Source organism: Scyliorhinus torazame, chromosome 21 (assembly GCF_047496885.1).
Source record: "Scyliorhinus torazame isolate Kashiwa2021f chromosome 21, sScyTor2.1, whole genome shotgun sequence".
NCBI lineage: Eukaryota > Metazoa > Chordata > Chondrichthyes > Carcharhiniformes > Scyliorhinidae > Scyliorhinus > Scyliorhinus torazame.
The window spans coordinates 9,211,205-9,231,393 of record NC_092727.1 but is presented as its reverse complement, the minus strand read 5'-3'; the positions used below and the strand labels follow the sequence as shown (position 1 = coordinate 9,231,393).

The window sequence follows — 20,189 nt, the reverse complement described above, 5'->3', positions numbered from 1 at the left end:
TTACACAGTGAGTGATCATTACCCTGCATACACAGTAACCCTGTACAGTTACACAGTGAGTGATTATTATCCTGAATACACAGTAACCCTGTACAGTTACACAGTGAGTGATCATTACCCTGAATACACAGTAGCCCTGTACAGTTACACAGTGAGTGATCATTACCCTGAATACACAGCAAACCTGGACAGTTACACAGCGAGTGATCATTACCCTGAATACACAGTGACCCTGTACAGTTACACAGTGAGTGATCATTACCCTGAATACACAGTAACCCTGTACAGTTACACAGTGAGTGAACATTATACTGAATGCACAGTAACCCTGTACAGTTACACAGTGAGTGATCATTATCCTGAATGCACAGTAACCCTGTACAGTTACACAGTGAGTGATCATTATCCTGAATACACAGTAACCCTGTACAGTGACACAGTGAGTGACCATTACCCTGAATACACAGTAACTCTGTACAGTTACACAGTGAGTGATCATTATCCTGAATACACAGTAACCCTGTACAGTTACACAGTAAATGATCATTATCCTGAATACACAGTCACCCTGTACAGTTACACAGTGAGTGATCATTACCCTGAATACACAGTAACCCTGTACAGTTACACAGTGAATAATCATTATCCTGAATACACATTGACTCTGTACAGTTACACAGTGAGTGATCATTACCCTGAATACACAGTAACCCTGTACAGTTACACAGTGAATGATCATTACCCTGAATACACAGTACCCTGTACAGTTACACAGTGAGTGATCATTACCCTGAATACACAGTAACCCTGTACAGTTACACAGTGAATGATCATTACCCTGAATACACAGTAACCGTGTACAGTTACACAGTAAATGATCATTATCCTGAATGCACAATAACCGTGTACAGTTACACAGTGAGTGATCATTATCCTGAATGCACAGTGATCCTGTACAGTTACACAGTGAGTGATCATTACCCTGCATACACAGTAACCCTGTACAGTTACACAGTGTGTTATCATTTCCCTGAATACCCAATGACCCTGTACAGTTACACAGTGAGTGATCATTACCCTGCATACACAGTAACCCTGTACAGTTACACAGTGAGTGATCATTTCCCTGAATTCCCAATGACCCTGTACAGTTACACAGTGAGCGATCATTACCATGAATACACAGCAAACCTGTACAGTTACACAGCGAGTGATCATTACCCTGAATACACAGTGACCCTGTACAGTTACACAGTGAGTGATCATTACCCTGAATATACAGTAACCCTGTACAGTTACACAGTGAGTGATCATTATCCTGAATACACAGTAACCCTGTACAGTTACACAGTGAGTGATCATTTCCCTGAATACCCAATGACCCTGTACAGTTACACAGTGAGTGATCATTACCCTGCATACACAGTAACCCTGTACAGTTACACAGTGAGTGATCATTACCCTGAATACGCAGTAACCCTGTACAGTTACACAGTGAGTGATCATTACCCTGAATACACAGCAACCCTGTACAGTTACACAGTGAATGATCATTATCCTGAATACATAGTCACCCTGTACAGTTACACAGTGAGTGATCATTACCCTGAATACACAGTAACCCTGTACAGTTACACAGTGAATAATCATTATCCTGAATACACAGTGACCCTGTACAGTTACACAGTGAGTGATCATTATCCTGAATACACAGTAACCCTGTACAGTTACACAGTGAGTGATTATTATCCTGAATACACAGTAACCCTGTACAGTTACACAGTGAGTGATCATTACCCTGAATGCACAGTAACCCTGTACAGTTACACAGTGAGTGATCATTACCCTGAATACACAGTAACCCTGTACAGTTACACAGTGAGTGATCATTATCCTGAATGCACAATAACCGTGTACAGTTACACAGTGAGTGATCATTATCCTGAATGCACAGTAACCCTGTACAGTTACACAGTGAGTGATCATTTCCCTGAATACCCAATGACCCTGTACAGTTACACAGTGAGTGATCATTACCCTGCATACACAGTAACCCTGTACAGTTACACAGTGAGTGATCATTTCCCTGAATTCCCAATGACCCTGTACAGTTACACAGTGAGTGACCATTTCCCTGAATACACAGTATCCCTGTACAGTTACACAGTAAATGATCATTATCCTGAATACACAGTCACCCTGTACAGTTACACAGTGAGTGATCATTACCCTGAATACACAGTAACCCTGTACAGTTACACAGTGAATAATCATTATCCTGAATACACAGTATCCCTGTACAGTTACACAGTGAGTGATCATTATCCTGAATACACAGTAACCCTGTACAGTTACACAGTGAGTGATTATTATCCTGAATACACAGTAACCCTGTACAGTTACACAGTGAGTGATCATTATCCTGAATACACAGTGACCCTGTACAGTTACACAGTGAGTGATCATTATCCTGAATACACAGTAACCCTGTACAGTTACACAGTGAGTGATCATTACCCTGAATACACAGCAAACCTGTACAGTTACACAGCGAGTGATCATTACCCTGAATACACAGTGACCCTGTACAGTTACACAGTGAGTGATCATTACCCTGAATACGCAGTAACCTTGTACAGTTACACAGTGAGTGATCATTATCCTGAATACACAGTAACCCTGTACAGTTACACAGTGAGTGATCATTCCCCTGAATACACAGTAACCCTGTACAGTTACACAGTGAATAATCATTATCCTGAATACACAGTAACCCTGTACAGTTACACAGTGAGTGATCTTTATCCTGAATACACAGTAACCCTGTACAGTTACACAGTGAGTGATTATTATCCTGAATACACAGTAACCCTGTACTGTTACACAGTGAGTGATCATTACCCTGAATACACAGTAGCCCTGTACAGTTACACAGTGAGTGATCATTACCCTGAATACACAGTAACCCTGTACAGTTACACAGCGAGTGATCATTACCCTGAATACACAGCAAACCTGTACAGTTACACAGCGAGTGATCATTACCCTGAATACACAGTGATCCTGTACAGTTACACAGTGAGTGATCATTACCCTGAATACGCAGTGACCCTGTACAGTTACACAGTGAGTGATCATTATCCTGAATACACAGTAACCCTGTACAGTTACACAGTGAGTGATTATTATCCTGAATACACAGTAACCCTGTACAGTTACACAGTGAGTGATCATTACCCTGAATGCACAGTAACCCTGTACAGTTACACAGTGAGTGATCATTACCCTGAATACACAGTAACCCTGTACAGTTACACAGTGAGTGATCATTATCCTGAATGCACAATAACCGTGTACAGTTACACAGTGAGTGATCATTATCCTGAATGCACAGTAACCCTGTACAGTTACACAGTGAGTGATCATTTCCCTGAATACCCAATGACCCTGTACAGTTACACAGTGAGTGATCATTACCCTGCATACACAGTAACCCTGTACAGTTACACAGTGAGTGATCATTTCCCTGAATTCCCAATGACCCTGTACAGTTACACAGTGAGTGACCATTTCCCTGAATACACAGTATCCCTGTACAGTTACACAGTAAATGATCATTATCCTGAATACACAGTCACCTGTACAGTTACACAGTGAGTGATCATTACCCTGAATACACAGTAACCCTGTACAGTTACACAGTGAATAATCATTATCCTGAATACACAGTATCCCTGTACAGTTACACAGTGAGTGATCATTATCCTGAATACACAGTAACCCTGTACAGTTACACAGTGAGTGATTATTATCCTGAATACACAGTAACCCTGTACAGTTACACAGTGAGTGATCATTATCCTGAATACACAGTGACCCTGTACAGTTACACAGTGAGTGATCATTATCCTGAATACACAGTAACCCTGTACAGTTACACAGTGAGTGATCATTACCCTGAATACACAGCAAACCTGTACAGTTACACAGCGAGTGATCATTACCCTGAATACACAGTGACCCTGTACAGTTACACAGTGAGTGATCATTACCCTGAATACGCAGTAACCTTGTACAATTACACAGTGAGTGATCATTATCCTGAATACACAGTAACCCTGTACAGTTACACAGTGAGTGATTATTAGCCTGAATACACAGTAACCGTGTACAGTTACACAGTGAGTGATCATTACCTTGAATACACAGCAACCCTGTACAGTTACACAGTGAGTGAACATTACCCTGAATACACAGTAACCCTGCACAGTTACACAGTGAGTGATCATTATCCTGAATACCCAGTGACCCTGTACAGTTACACAGTGAGAGATCATTACACTGAATATGCAGTGACCCTGTACAGTTACACAGTGAGGGATCATTACCCTGAACACACAGTAGCCCTGTACAGTTACACAGTGAGTGGTCATTACCCTGAATACACAGTGACCCTGTACAGTTACACAGTGAGTGATCATTATCCTGAATACCCAGTGACCCTGTACAGTTACACAATGAGAGATCATTACACTGAAAATGCAGTGACCCTGTACAGTTACACAGTGAGGGATCATTACCCTGAACACACAGTAGCCCTGTACAGTTACACAGTGAGTGGTCATTACCCTGAATACACAGTATCCCTGTACAGTTACACAGTGAGCGATCATTACCCTGAATACACAGTGACTCTGTACAGTTACACAGTGAATGATCATTACCGTGAATACACAGTAACCCTGTACAGTTACACAGTGCGTGATCATTATCCTGAATGCACAGTAACCCTGTACAGTTACACAGTGCGTGATAATTACCGTGAATACACAGTAACCCTGTACAGTTACACAGTGCGTGATCATTATCCTGAATACACAGTAGCCCTGTACAGTTACACAGTGAATGATCATTATCCTGAATACACACTAACCCTGTACAGTTACACAGTGACTCATCACTCCCCTGAATACACAGTAACCCTGTACAGTTACACAGTGAATGATCATTACCCTGAATGCACAGTAACCCTGTACAGTTACACAGTGAGTGATCATTACCCTGAATACACAGCAATCCTGTACAGTTACACAGTGAGTGATCATTACCCTGAATACACAGCAGCACTGTACAGTTACACAGTGAGTGATCATTACCCTGAATACACAGTAACCCTGCACAGTTATACAGTGAGTCATCATTACCCTGAATACACAGTGACCCTGTACAGTTACACAGTGAGTGATTATCCTGAATACCCAGTGACCCTGTACAGCTACACAGTGAGTGATCATTATCCTGCATACACAGTGACCCTGTACAGTTACACAGTGAGTGATCATTATCCTGAATACACAGTAACCCTGTACAGTTACACAGTGATTGATTATCCTGAATATCCAGTGACCCTGTACAGTTACACAGTGAGTGATCATTACCCTGATTACACAGTGAGTGATCATTACGCTGAATACACAGTAGCGCTGTACACTTACACTGACTGATCATTACCCTGAATACACAGTAACCCTGTATAGTTACACAGTGAGTGATCATTATCCTGAATACACAGTCACCCTGTACAGTCACACAGTGAATGATTATTACCCTGAATACACAGTAACCCTGTACAGTTACAAAGTGAGTGAACATTATCCTGAATGCACAGTAACCCTGCACAGTTACACAGTGCGTGATCATTACCCTGAATGCACAGTAGCCCTGTACAGTCACCCAGTGAGTGATCATTATCCTGAATACACAGTAACCCTGTACAGTTACACAGTGAGAGATAATTATCCTAAATAGACAGCAAACCTGTACAGTTATACAGTGAGTGATCATTATCCTGAATACACAGTAACCCTGTACAGTTACACAGTGAGTGACCCTCACCCTGAATACACAGTAACCCTGTACAGTTACACAGTGAGTGATCATTATTCTGAACACACAGTAACCCTGTACAGTTACACAGTGAGCGATCCTCGCCCTGAATACACAGTGACCCTGTACAGTTACACAGTGAATAATCATTATCCTGAATGCACAGTAGCCCTGTATAGTTACACAGCGAGTAATCCTTTCCCTCCAAATGTACAGATACGAGTGACACGGTGGCACAGTGGTTAACACTGCTGCCTTACAATGTGTGAGACCCGGGTCCAGTTCCGACCTTGGGTGACCATCTGGAATCTGAACTGGTAACACAAGATTGTGACATTTGATTTAATGACCGTCTTTCTTGGCAGGTTTTGTTCTATTTTCAGAGAACGTAGCAATTGAAGTTAACATTGGAAAAAAGCCAACCATTGAGGTACTAAATGGCACCGACGTCATCCTTCCCTGTACCTTCACCAGCTGCATGGACTACAAAGACTCCAGCTTCTGGTGGACATTCCAGAAAAACGAGACTGAACCAGCAGAGAGAGTGAGCATTGCAACTTCACATTCCTTTCCCCACACCCCTCCCCCGCACTCTCCAGCATGGACTTTGCCCCCACTGCCGAATAGAAAATGTCGCAACTCCATGACGCAGTCACCACATCACATGTCTCACCATTGCAAGGCCAATTCTTCACCTATCCCTGCTCCCCATCTCCATATCATTGCTGTGTTCAAATCAAGACCCACTACCCAAACACATGTTGTGCTGCTCCTGACATTCCTCCATATTCCCTTCCTCAAATTCAGTACTTGGTGTTACCAAATCATTATTTCCGACTTGTCTCCTCGTCCTCCTATTTCCAACCTAGGTACTGTGTGCCGGCCGACCTGTGATTCTGGGCCTTCCACCTGGTTCCTCGATAAAAAAAACAATCTGTGCAAATGACTTTCACCAATTTGGGAGGATTTGGGGTACGAGACAGAAGTGCATGGGGTGGGGAGTTGAAATTCACCTCCAGTAGCCAGTGGAGAGCCCACTTTAGACTCTCCCAAATACTCTACCCCATTGATCCCTCTGCGCTATTGCACATTCAGTTGCAACAAAGAGTAATATTACAGTAATAAATCTACTCCAGGAAAGGAACATCAGAAGAGGTGAAAGCCATTCAGCCCCTTGAGCCTGTTCCACCGTCCAGTGGGATCGTGGCTGATCTGTGCTGTAACTTCCTATACCTGCCTTTCCCTCATATCCTTTGATACTTTGGCCAAAAATGTATCATTCTCATAATTATAACTATTATTATTATTTTTTTTAAAAAAAATTTTTTTTGATGGTACAACTTGATTTTATTATGTTAACTAACAGATGCAACTAACTATAGACTTGGGTACGTTTGCTACCAGCTAAGCTATGGACCTAGCCCTATCACTAATGTTGGTGAGGCACTCAGCACATGGTCTATGTCTGAGTGTCACACTGCAAAGCTCTGTGTCCCGAGCTGTCTCCTACCAGAATCATAATTAAAATTAATAACAGATTGAGCACCAATTGCCATTTGTGGAACAATGTGTTTCAACTTCTTCCACCCATTGTGTGTCGAAATGTTTCCTAATATTACCCGAAAAAACTTGACTTTAATTTCAGAGTGCATTGGGTTGCTTTATTTATTGCATATTAACCACTCTTAAGATAAAAATTTAAGAAACAGTTTTAAACTCAATCAATGTTGAACATTCTGTCTGGTTCACTCTCCATTTTTTAACATTTAAAAGTAGATTTTATTTAATCTTGAGATTAAACCCATTGCTTCTCTCATTTTTTTGCCTAAAAATTACTTTGAAGACGTCCCCATTGCTTTTGCTCCTTCCTTGCTCCTCCAGAACCTTTTGATGCATGTTGGGTGGGGACAAATTAATACTGGCGTTCTTCAGTTGCCTGCATGGGACAGAGACAAAGGGTACGACTTCCCCAAGGGCTTTGAGACTCCTCTGTCGGGAGCTAATGGAGGCCCCAGGCGCGCACTTGACAACAGTGAGACAGGCTCAGAATTGTCCCGAGATGGGCTCCGAATTGGCTGCCTCTGTGCCCATCATCCTACGTGCGTGCCCTCAGTGCTGCCAACCCAATCACAGAGCCAGAAGCTCTGAAGCCTTGGATACCCCTTCAGGAAGAGGTGAGTGCTGCTGAGGCAGGTCAGAGACCACGGTGGCAACTCAACAATCTCCTTAGGAAGCATAAATCTAAAATCAAAATTATGAGGGCTCAAGCGAGGGGCGGCACGGTGGCACAGAGGTTAGCACTGCTGCCTCACAGCGCCAAGGACCCGGGTTGGATCTCGGCCCAGGGTCACTGTCCGTGTGGAGGTTACACATTCTCCCCATGTCTGCGTGGGTCTCACCCCCACAACCCAAAAACAGGTGCAGGGAAGGTGGATTGGCCACGATAAATTGCCCCTCAATTGGGAAAAAAAGAATTGGATACTTTAAATTTATAAAAAAAGTTATGAGGCCTCAAGCTATTAGGCCTCTCTGAGTGGCGGGAAAACACCTCCAGGTGAATTGTTTGGGCTGCAGGCCCACAGAGCCTCCAGCCACCACGTCTCCCACACAGAAGCCACCTGGATTGAGCTGGCAGCCTCCACACTCAGAAGGCGGCGAAATGTTGTGATGTCGCACAGTTGCCCCCAACTGAGTCCTTAATAATCATAATCAGCCGCATATCGGCACAGTACGAGGAGCTAATCCTAGCCCCACTCGCCCTCACAAAATCTCACCGACCGCGGGAATCTATTGGAGCGAGGTCCCAATGTATCTCCCCGACAGTTTTGCTTTGAAAACCCAGAGAAGAAGAGAGGTCCAGTGTAATTTCATAGTTCAGCTGAGATGATACATCTGCGTCTCATGGACTTAAAAGATTTCCCAACCACATTGCAGACCAGAGCAAGCAGATATCCACCGGGCCCTGGGGCCAACACGTAAACCTCAACAAAGATCACTCAAATCATCTTACCATGATCATCCTGCTGTTAGTGGGAGCTTGCTGTGCACAAATTGGCTGCCATGTTTCCCCACCTTCCAACCATTCTAAAACATATTCGTTGGCTTCAAAGAGATTTGGGAAATGCAGTGTTCGGGAATGGTATTACAGAAATGTAAGTCTTGTGCTCCTTAGGGTTGGGTGCAGCGGCAGGATAAAAACTTGTTTTACAAAAATATGCTTTCTAACTAAAATTTATTTTCTGCACAGATTATTCGCATCAAGCTGAAAGATAAGAAGCCTCGTGTCACTTTATTCACCGAGGACAACAGGCTTACACTTGTTGGGGAAGTTAAAAATAAGAATATTTCCCTCTTGCTGACAGACGCAGATTTCGAGGATGCAGGACTGTATACTTGTTTCTTTAAAAACCCGCAGGAAAAGAATCAAGAGTCTAATGCGACGCTACGACTAATTGTGGTCAGTGAATGTGAGTGCCCTGATATTTCTTGAGATGCTTAACACTCAAAGATTTCTCATTTAAAAATTCTGATTAGTGGGAGGCATCAGGGGCTGCATTCCCCGCTTCGCAACGGCGGAAGCGCGATTCATGATCGGGAAGTAGCGGGCCGTCAAAACAAATCAAGGTTTGCACCCGCCGCTGATTGCGGAGTCATACTCCAGTCCCTCGCTCCTTGGTGCTTGTTGTACCCTCAATAACGACGCTAGAGAGTAAAACGGTAAAGAAGGCTTTAATAAGCTAAGAACTAGCCTGGTGCCGAGACGGGTGCTTACTGGGTGCCGCCTGCAAGGCGGCCCCTTATATACGACTCCCAGGTGGGCGGGGCTGGAGGCGGAGTCCCCCAGGGTTCCAAGCCCGGTCTTAAGGGGAAATCGCCTTCCATGATGATAAGGGTACAGTAATACAATAACCGTTCACACTGCTGAGTGCTGCCTGTGTGCTTTGAATGCTCAGAGAGCCTCTGGTCATCTGGGAGCCTACCCAGGCCGCCCCTCTGGACATCCTCAGACCCCAGCTGTATCGTCAAGGGGATGGCCGTGACCAAGCTCAATCAGGGGCCCACCAGGCGTCGACACTCCTCTGAAGCACTGCCCCATTGCAGAGGAAACAGGGGATTAGCAGAACTCACCCCAACCAGAGGACGCCTGCACCGTGGCCTTTGGAAGCCTCCCTGGTTCTCTGCCCCTCTCTGGGCAAAGGCCTCACCAGTGACCCCCACCCCTCAGGATCACCAGTTGCCTCACCCTGGTGAAGCTGAAAGCGCTGACTGCCTCTGCCACCACCTCCCATCCGTTGTTCAGCAGGGCAGACGTAAGTCTGCTGCCCACCCTGGGAAAAAAGTGTCTCTCCTGTCCTCACTGGCATTGAGCTGTGGGCCCACCTCGGACTTCCGAATTCGGGGGGCAGAGGGGAGTGGGGGGAGGCCAGGTCTTTGTGTCTGCAGTGATTGTGTGGCAAGTGGAGCTTCAGCTATCAGGCTCTTTAGCGCTAACTCCGGCCCCAGCGATGACAGTGCCTGCTGGGCTGAGAATTGCTCTGAATTCGTGCTGGCCAAGCTGCATGTCCTGAATCGCTCAACAAGCAGTTGGTGCGCTCTACAATGGAAGAGCGAAACACAGTCTTTCAGTCCCAGCAGAAACACTCCAAATGGAGAATTCTGGCCCAGAACCCATTTTTGACAACAACCACCTTCTTGGTGACATGACTAAGTCTGCCTCATTCTACCTCGAGCTGGATAAGAAGGATGTAGAGAATATCCTTTTCACTGTGCGTGTGTGTTTGTGGCAGGGGGAGGGTGGGGGGTGGGATAGGTGTCCAAAATTAGGGGATCTGATAGTCACCAATAAATCGAAAGGGAATCCCAGGGCAACTTCTTACCCAGGTTTTAATGGTATATTAACTATATTGTGAAGATACACGGGTGGAGGTTATCTTTTTCAATTAAGTACCTAGAACACTTATAAAGAGAGACTTAGGCTCCTTTAAACTCTGTTTTTGCTATAGTGCATTTTGTTTAAAATGTACTCAAAATACTATAAAGAGAGAATTAGCCCCCAAAGCAAGTTCTTTTTAATTTGATACGGTTCCTTAATGCAAAAACTCTTCTTTGTTACAGGGGATGTCAATTAGTTAGCTTTCACCATAACAACATTTGTTAATGGTTTTCTTTCCCCTTGTTATGTGGGTTAACCAAAAGAGTACAAAGACTGTTGGGACACTGGGTAGGAAGCAGGGGCGGGATTCTCCAATCCCGCGGCAGAGTTTCCACGCCGTCGTAAACGCCATCGCGTTTTACGACGGCGTGAACGGGCCGCTGGCCGGCCCCCATGCAACATGGCGCAGGACTACAGATGCCGGCGCAGCCAGAGAGGCCGGCCCGCCGATCGATGGGCCCCGATCGCGGGCCAGGCCACATCGGAGGCCCCCCCCCCCCCGGGGATCGGACCCCCCCCCCCTCCCCCTCCCCTTCCGCCACCCGACCCTTCAACGCCGAGGTCCCGCTTGCTCAGAGCAGGTTAGAACGCCGCCGGCGGGACTCGTTTTTTGTCTTACGGCCACTCGGCCCACCCGGGCCGGAGAATCCGCGGGCCGGCCGCGTAGAGTGGCCCGCAACCGGCGCCGCACCAACCACGCCGGCGCAAATGGCGCCGATTCTCCGCTCTGCGGAGAATCGCGTACCGGTGTCGGGGCGGCGTGGCCCAGTCGTGGGGATTCTCCGGCCCGGCCCAGGGCTGGGACAATCCCGCCCCAGATATTTGTAAAGCTGGGTTCTGTAAATAAACCCACGATCAGGAGAAGTGTTAGTGTCGAGTTTTACACTTCACCAACTGGTTTAGGATTGAATTAACACCTGGGAATGGTTACCTGGAGAATGAAACATGGTACCAGATGAAGTAAGTGAGGCAAATAGCATAGATGCATTTAATGGGAAGTTAGACAAGTGAAAGAAGGGGAAAGGAGCAGAAGGTCACGTGTACTGGGTCAGGTGAAGCAGGGTGGGAGGAGGCTCATGTGCAACAGAAACACCAGCTCATTGAAGTGATTGATCTGTTCCTGTGTTGCAAGTTCTATGTAATTCCCCCTCCATCCATTCCTTCTCCTGATACGCACCACGGTATCTTCGATGCTGATGCAGATCCAAGTGGAGAAATCAGGGGTATCATTTTATAGCTTTATCCACAACCCACACTCTGTTCTAGTTGTGGAATGCAATGGCAGCCTGGATCTGTAGAGTGGGTCTTTATCACCCATCCCCTTCTGTGCACCCCCCCCTCCCTCCCAGAATTTACTTGCCGGTCAATATGCTTTACATTTGGAGGTTTCATTTGACTCCCTTTCGTTCCTAACTTGTTATATGTTGACGTACGTCCCCTCAAGTTTCAATTCTTCCTGATGTGAATAACGTCACTGGGGTGCAGCGGCCAAGATATCTGCACAAGTGTGCAATTGGGTGGATTGTGCATGTTGTGTGCCATATACAGCTACTTCTACATCATTTGTGATTGTATGTGGATGGTCGCCTGCACTCCAGCCAAAATCTAACACCTCTCAGTCATCTAGGCACAAATATATCTGTCCAATTCTGGTTTATGTTTCCACACAATATACTTCCACCTGTGAGCAGATGATAGAAGACCTCAGTCGGGTCTCGAAACTGGGTGAACACCAATTTGTCAGCAGGCCCTGATTAGACATTGAAATGTTGCATGTTTGGGTTTCAATCAAAATGACCTTTGAAACATTTGTTCTCCATTGTATGGCCTCTGTATCCCACTGTCTGTCTGGGTCTCTCTCTATCCCTGTGTGTCTCTAGTCCACCAGCTCTATTCCACGCCCCTGCCTCCCCCCCACAATGTGTCTTTTTGCCCCTTGTATCTCTTTTATGCTCCCACCCCAGTTCTCCTTGTGTGTTTTTTCATTCTCCCCAGTGTATTTCCAAACCGCTCCCTCCCGTGTCTCTTCAACCTCAAAGGGGTGTCTCTCTCAATTGCCCTTGTGAGTCTCGTACATCCCCCCCACGAATCTATTTCCCTTTTATGCCTCCATGTTCCTCCGTATTTATCTACATTCCCTTCAAACCTCCATATTTCTGTGTCTCTCTCTATTTCCCCAGAGATGTCTCTGGTTCCCGCTATGTGTTTCACTTTCCCTGTGTCTCTCTTTGTCCTCCTGCATCACTCTGTCACTATCCCACTGTGTATTATCCCTTTGTGTCTCTCTTCCTCTGTTTTCCCATGGCCCAAACCTTATCTTTCGGGCACCTTCCATGTGGTGGAGTGGATTTAGGGATAGGAAGTTGGGAAGGGCGGCTTTCCTCCTGCTTATCAGACCGGAAACCAGTGAGCACAAGGCCTCAGTTGACCTTAAAGCAGGAAGCTCAAATTAATTGGAGGGGGTCTCAGGTGAAGTGACCATGGCATGGGGGGGGGGGGGAGCAGGCGGGGGGTGGTGGGGTAGTGGGGTCTGATTACGGCGGAGGTGGGGGTGAGCAGACAGATCATGGATTGTGAGGGTGTGGATTAGCATTTGAGGCCTGGAGGACACACTCCTATTCCTCATGACCCACAAGCACTGGTATATTCATTCAACTCGTCTCAGTTCCTTTCCCCTACTGTGTTTCTTGAAGCCTCTGAAAGGTGGCAAACTGTGGTTCAAAAAGGAATCATTATGAAAGTGAAGACACCAAACCTCATTAAGGTATTTAAATAACCAGCCCACTCAGGAGAGCGTGGACTGGTTGTCCACCCTTCATTCTACCTGATAAAACTGGAATTTGTTTCCTGTTTCAGACTTTTAGCTTTTTAACTCAGTCAAACCAGACCCATCTGATGCTGAGGGATAATTTTCCCTCTATCCATATCCCTTATCTCACTGTTTCCCTGTACATCTCTATATCCCTGTGTATGTCTCTATATCTCTGCATGTGTCTCTACACCCCATTGTTCCACTATTTGTTTTCCCTGTTATCCAACTGTACCTTAGTTATTTTTTTATGCATCCATGTAGTGATTTTCACTGTACTAATTTCTAAAACTTTTCCTTTGTGTTGCAGTGGTAGAAGTGGACAATACACTGACCACGATCATTGTGTCTGTTGTCGGAGGGGTGATAGGATTCCTCATTCTAATATTTATTATTAAAAAGCTTGTAAAACTTATAATTAAGCAAGTTGGAAAGAAGAAGTAAGTAAGATGCAAATATGCAGAAGATTATTATTTTTTAACACAAAAAGTTTGCAACTGGCAGCTTGTAGAATAAGAATATAACTAGCTGATGAACTGTAACATGCTGTGATATACCTCGCACCACAACCTCAAATAGTTGCCTTTAGTGTAATTGCCATTCTCTGCGTTATCCGATATAGATTTTTTTAAATATTCAATAATGGTTCAGTCATTAGTCAGATGCACTTCAACAATGTCCCATGTCCTTTCATTCGATGTAGACACAGCATTTAATTCTTTGGTTAGCTAAGAAACATCAAGGACTGAACAAGTTATAATCCACAGTGTTTACTGGTATATACTCTGCTCATTCTATGCAAGTCGGAATAATAACTTCCTCTATACAATCACGACAAATATTACTCATGTCTGAGGTTTCAGCTTTGCAGTAATACACTTTCACTTATTTTGATACAACCTGTTTTAATATTGAATTATAGTTCATCCATGACATGAATATGGCCATATAACAGAGTAACGAGGATTGATTGTTTCCTGTTGATGTCTAGAGCCTAAATGATTTTAGAATCGAGGCATAAAGCCGTACCTGATCAGGTAGCATTTGATCAGCATTGTGTAAACCATGCTTCATGGCGAGGGTGCTGGTAGGGGGTGGCGTCAGGGGCATTTTTTCATGGATTTGTGGCTTGTTAGCAGACTTCTTTCACTGATTACTAGCTGACACGTGGCATGCAATAATATTACTCTTGCCCGTCAGGTTCATACATTATTGAGCCACTCTCGGAATCCAACATCCCCGCAACTCCTCATCCACCCCCCTCACCCCACCCACCCCTTGCCCCCGCCACCCCCAGTTATTTTGAGTTTGTCAATTTTTTTAAATTTCAGGGCTTGGTGGAAAGTGGAAAATAATATCCTTGCGTTACTGTTAAATTCCTGAGTGTACAGCATTCTATGCTGTCACGAGCGGCCCTGGGTCATTGGATAGTGCCTCCCCCTGCCCTTCCATGACCACACCCCTCCAGTTAATTTACTCCCTTTATTATTGGTTATTCTCTGCTTGCACCCCTCTCAGCCATGTCTCGGAGGTCTGCACTCTCACCTCTGAGTGGGAGGGTCGAGTGTTCAGGGCCCACAGCAGGGGACATGAGCACAATATCCAGACTGACATTCCAGTGCAGTACTGAAGGAGTGCCGCACTCTCAAACATGCCGTCTTTCAGATGAGGTATTAAATCAAGGTCCTGTCTGCTCTCTCAAGTGGTCCTCAAAAGATCCCTTGGCACTACTTTGACGAAGAGCTGCTGAGTTCTCCCTCTCATTCTGGCCAATGTTTATCCCTCAATCACTATCACTGCTTTAAAAAAAACATATGGTCATTATTACATTTCTGTTTAAGGGATCTTCCTGTGCACTCATGGTGTTGCCATGTTTCCTATATCACAGCAATGACTAAAATTTAGGAGTGTTTCATTGGTTGTAAAGCAGCTTGGGAAATCCTGAGGTTGTGAAATGTAAGGTCCTTTCTTTTTGAAAATAAACTCAGAACTTCCTGGGAGTTGTTTCCGCTGCACAGCTGTATCTTTACCGTAAGAGTGGTGGACGCACTACCTCTCGCTGCACCACTCAGAGGAAGCTACGATGACGTTACGCTGCAGTTACGGCAGCGCAGCGAAGACAGCTCTGAGGAAATTCAGGACCAAAGCGTTTTAGCTGATTGATGCTGCATTTGCTTGATTGTATCCCCCATCTTAAAAAGTGTTTACTGTGTAACACCAGTGAGTAGCTGGTTCTATTCATGGTGCTTGCTGTCATCTCTTTAGGAAGGAGTGCCTGGTAAACTCCTGTGCCAACACCGAACGAGGACATTACGGTTCCAAATCCGATCTCAAAACCCCACCAAAGGCTTGAAGATTGCACCGATTTTAGCATCAGTGCTTAGAGACATGTGACGTGCCTATAAAAACACTAGCGGGTACACACAATTTATAAGGTAACCCTACTGCACATGTAACCGGATGGGGGAGGGGAGGAGCCAAATCGTACACGGATTGCAAGGGAGACTTTGGCCATCGGTGCAACCATTTTGGGACACCATAGTTATGGACGTTCCTGACTGCACGGCTCACACGTACTCTTTATCTCTCCCTTCCCTAATCCTCGGTACTGTCATATCATGCTTTGAGATGCTAGGGCATGAAACACACCTGCCTTGCAGCATGCACATTCTACCCATCCAGGGATTGACACCAGCTGCGTAGCACCAGACTTGTATCGCATGTTGCCTTTTAACCAGTGTGTTACTGACTTTTTCAACTCCTTCCTATTGGCTTGTTGCCCCCCTAAAGAACTATTGACTCCTTTACATCAACTGAAGTCAATAACTAGCTGAACCCTACCCAGTAAATCACATTTCTGTTCAAAGTTCTGCTGGGAAGCCCCAGAGCCTGGTGTGAACTTGGAGAGGTGCTGGAACCCAAGCTTCCTGTTTGAAAGTTATTGAGGAACTTTTTCCATTGCAGAGAAGTAACTAGCTAAACCCGAGGTCTGATCATTAGAAAAACACTTGTTTATTGTCAGCTGCTTGCAGGGCAGGGTTTCCAACTCACCAGTAAATTAACTGGTATTTGTGTGCAGCTAACCCCTTTAGAGTGACCACGTGATGATAGTTACAGTCCAGGATTAATTCCTATTGTGAAGCAGTGCAGAGGGGGTCATTTCTGAGAGGTGCCCAGGTGCATTATGAGGGTCCATTTGCAGAATGTCCATTCCCAGCCCGGAGCATGCTTCTGCGAGGCTGTGGATTGGGGCTGCAACCGCAGATGCCAGCGCCCCTCACGATGTTTCTCATTCTCTGGTCACTGCAGATAACTGGGAGCAGAGTCTTGTCAAGGTCAGAAACAATGAAAGTCGGACGGCGCAGAGGGCCATTGGGCACATGGTGTGCCATCTTCCAGATCTCGGTCCATAGCTCTGTCGGTCAAGACATCTCAAGAGCATATCAAATCTCTCTTTAAATGCAATAAGGGTTTCTATGCCTACCACTTTTTAGGGGAGTGAGTTCCAAACCCTCACCACCCTCTAGCTGAAAACATATTCTTCAACTCCCCTTGAATCGTGCTAACAGTTGGTTTAATCCTATTCCCACCGATTATCAACCTCTCTGCTCATAGAAAGAGCGTAGGTTTTAGGGGCTAGTGTTAAAAGACTTCATTGGCACAATTGTCACTCGCAGCTCAACCAGATCATTGGCACAAAGCCATATTATTAGCATGGCTTCAGGAAGAGGCCATTCGATCCCTCGGGCTTGTTTTGCAATTAGATGGTGACTGATTTGTATTTGTAACCCCGACTATCCATCCTTGCCCCACCTGCATTGATTCCCATTCCTAACATCGGTCTAAATTTTCGCTACGGGACTCGTGGTGGGTGGGACAGAAAGCTGGACGGACCAGCAAGAGGCCCGTTGACTTTGGGTGGGAATTTCTGGTCCAGCGCAGGTGGGGAATGGCGGGGGGGAAACTAGAATATCCCGCCCATAAAATCTATCAATCTCAGGCGTGACGATTTTAATTGACCTCCCCCAGCATAATTTTAAATGACCCCCCCAGCATTCACACCATTTTGGGAAGGAAATTCCAGATCTCCATTTTCCTTTAATTTGGTTATGTCTCCCTGCCCGGGATTCCCCCACCAAGGGAAATAGTTTCTCTCTCTATCTACCTTATCAAATCCTTTCTCACTTTGAAGACCGCGATCGCAGCTCCCTCAATCTTCCAAACCCAAGGAAATACAAGCCAGGTTTATGGAACCTGCCCCCAATATTTCAGTCCTTTTAGTGCTATCTTTCGGGCGTATCTGCATTGCACCCCCTCCCAAGACTAATATATCGCCCAGAACTGAACACTGTTGCTTAAGATAGAGTGTGACCAACATTCTGTTAGCCTTTGTGATCATGTCTTGTCCCTTTAGACCTAATATTTACTCCAATTTTTCCCTTGTAATAGATACTAAAGCCCCACCCTTCTCAACGCAGAAAAACTGGGTATATTTAAAAAAGAGTCCCACACATGCATTGGAACGGGATATTTGTTTTCTCAAGGTTTCTTGACGTTCTCCTTCCTCTGGTTCTTGCGTCTGGTTTTCTCGAGTTATTCTGGTGTCTTTAGCTTTTATTTTCCATTTGTTCTTGGTTTGTGGTCATCAGTTAACCAATTATTGGGGTATCTTATCAAAACAATTGCAATCGGTGAATGGGCTTGAGATGATGTAGAGGGAGCTGTTTGTTACAGGATGTTGGGGAAGAGGACAAGAGAGGCTCACTCTGTCTGAGGTTTCAAGGATGCAGTGGAAAAAGTGAGCTTATAGAATTGGTGTGAGAAGTTTGGGTTTTTACAGATCATGGCTCATTGAGAATACATCATTGTTGATATTAACCATTCCCGTGCTGGGATGGGGCAATGATTTGACTTGTGTAAAGGGGTCTCTGTTTCAACCAACCCTCTTCTCTCTGCTCCCACACCACCACCAATCATTTTGAGACCCTTGCAGTTAATATTTAACCTCACGGTCTATTGAACCTGTGGTTGATGTAACAGGAGCATAATTTTAAAAATGGTTCTCTTTAGGGGTGGTCCACTGTTGTATTATTTGGGGTCGTTGCTGAGCCCCATGTTTGATTGTGGGTTCAGCTGTAATGTCCCATTCATGGATTCTCAAATCTTGTATTTTTAAACATGAACTGTTTATTGTTGATCTTTAACTATTTACAGATTCCTGATATTGTCATGCATGAAGCTGCTGTCTCCATGCAGGCTGCTTCTAAAGTGTTCTCTCTGAGTCTATTACCATGTGACTCTATACATCATACCGTGGGTGGTGCTATTCTCCAGTCCCACTTTAATCCTTCCTCTGCCAAGCACCTTTACATTACAATGGCATGCGGGCACATAATACAACAGCTCTCCATCAGGAAAGAGTTCATCTGGAAAGAGTCTGACAGAGGGAGATGCATTGCTGTACAAAGTGTGATTTTCTAAAACTGGTGACTGTTATTTCAGCTTTTCATTCATCCACAGCAGGTCTGACACTGAGTGATATTAATGCTGTCTGGTGTGTGCTGATGTCAGACCAGATAACATAATATTTAATAGAATTTCAATCAAGGCTAAATAGCGTCGTTAGGGTAAAGTTTCAAAGAGAAAACACCTTCCTCACTCCAGGTGAACTTTTTGGCCTCTTAATCTCCTGGTTGTGAAAGATGAGGATATGTGTGGAGTATTTGCACAGCTTGAAGAGAATCCCTTGGCAGTAGGACAATGGGGCAAGGGGGTCACAAAGCAAGTTCAAGACCAGTGTCTGCATTCATCCAGCAATGAGAATGGATAACTGGTAAGGTAGTGGATTCAAAGATCTTGGAATCATCAAGAAGAATGGTGGATGCTGTGATGAAATATTTCTGGATAGACACAAAATAATCATTTTCATCTAGACCTACCTGAAGATAAAAGGTGGTGGCGTAATGGTATTGTCACTGGACTGTCATCCAGAGACCCAGGCTAATACTCTGGGGACCCGGGTTCCAATCCCAGGGCAGATGGTGAATTTTGAATTCAATACAAATCTGGAATTATAAAGTTTCACGATGACCATGTAACCACAGCTGGCTGACTGTCGTAAAAGCTCATCTGCTTCACCAAGGTCCTTCAGGGAAGGAAATCTGCTGGCCTTAATTGTTCTGGCCTACATGCGACTCCAGACCCATAGCAACATGGTTCACTCTGAAATGGCCCAGCAAGCCAATCCATTCAAGGGCAATTAGAGATTAGCAACACATGCTGGATTTGCCGGTGAGTCCACACCCCATGAAGGAAAAGAAAACCTGGCTTTTGAAGATTGTGGTCGCTGTCTGATTAAGATTGGCTTGCATTAACTCTGCCACTGCTGAAAGTCATCAAGTTAGCTTTTTAAGAGTCAACCACGTTATAGTAGGTCTGGAGTCACATGTCAGCCAGACCAGGTAAGGGCGGCAGACTTCCTTCCCCAGAAGACATTAGTGAATTAGACGTGTTTTTATGGCGGCCCACAATGGTTTCATGGTGAGCATGGCAGATTTTTAT

General features: G+C 45.1%; 1 protein-coding gene across 1 annotated transcript in view; it reads left to right on the top strand.

Annotated features, from left to right (window-relative positions):
• Positions 1-20,189, top strand: part of scn4ba (sodium channel, voltage-gated, type IV, beta a) — a 50,723-nt gene extending 30,534 nt beyond the window's left edge. Inside the window, exons 2-5 of the mRNA XM_072486468.1 lie at positions 6,252-6,430; positions 9,134-9,353; positions 13,939-14,068; positions 15,894-20,189. Of these exons, the coding sequence (XP_072342569.1) occupies positions 6,252-6,430; positions 9,134-9,353; positions 13,939-14,068; positions 15,894-15,981 (617 nt within the window). The 3' untranslated portion in view covers positions 15,982-20,189. The remainder of the gene's footprint in view (positions 1-6,251; positions 6,431-9,133; positions 9,354-13,938; positions 14,069-15,893) is intronic.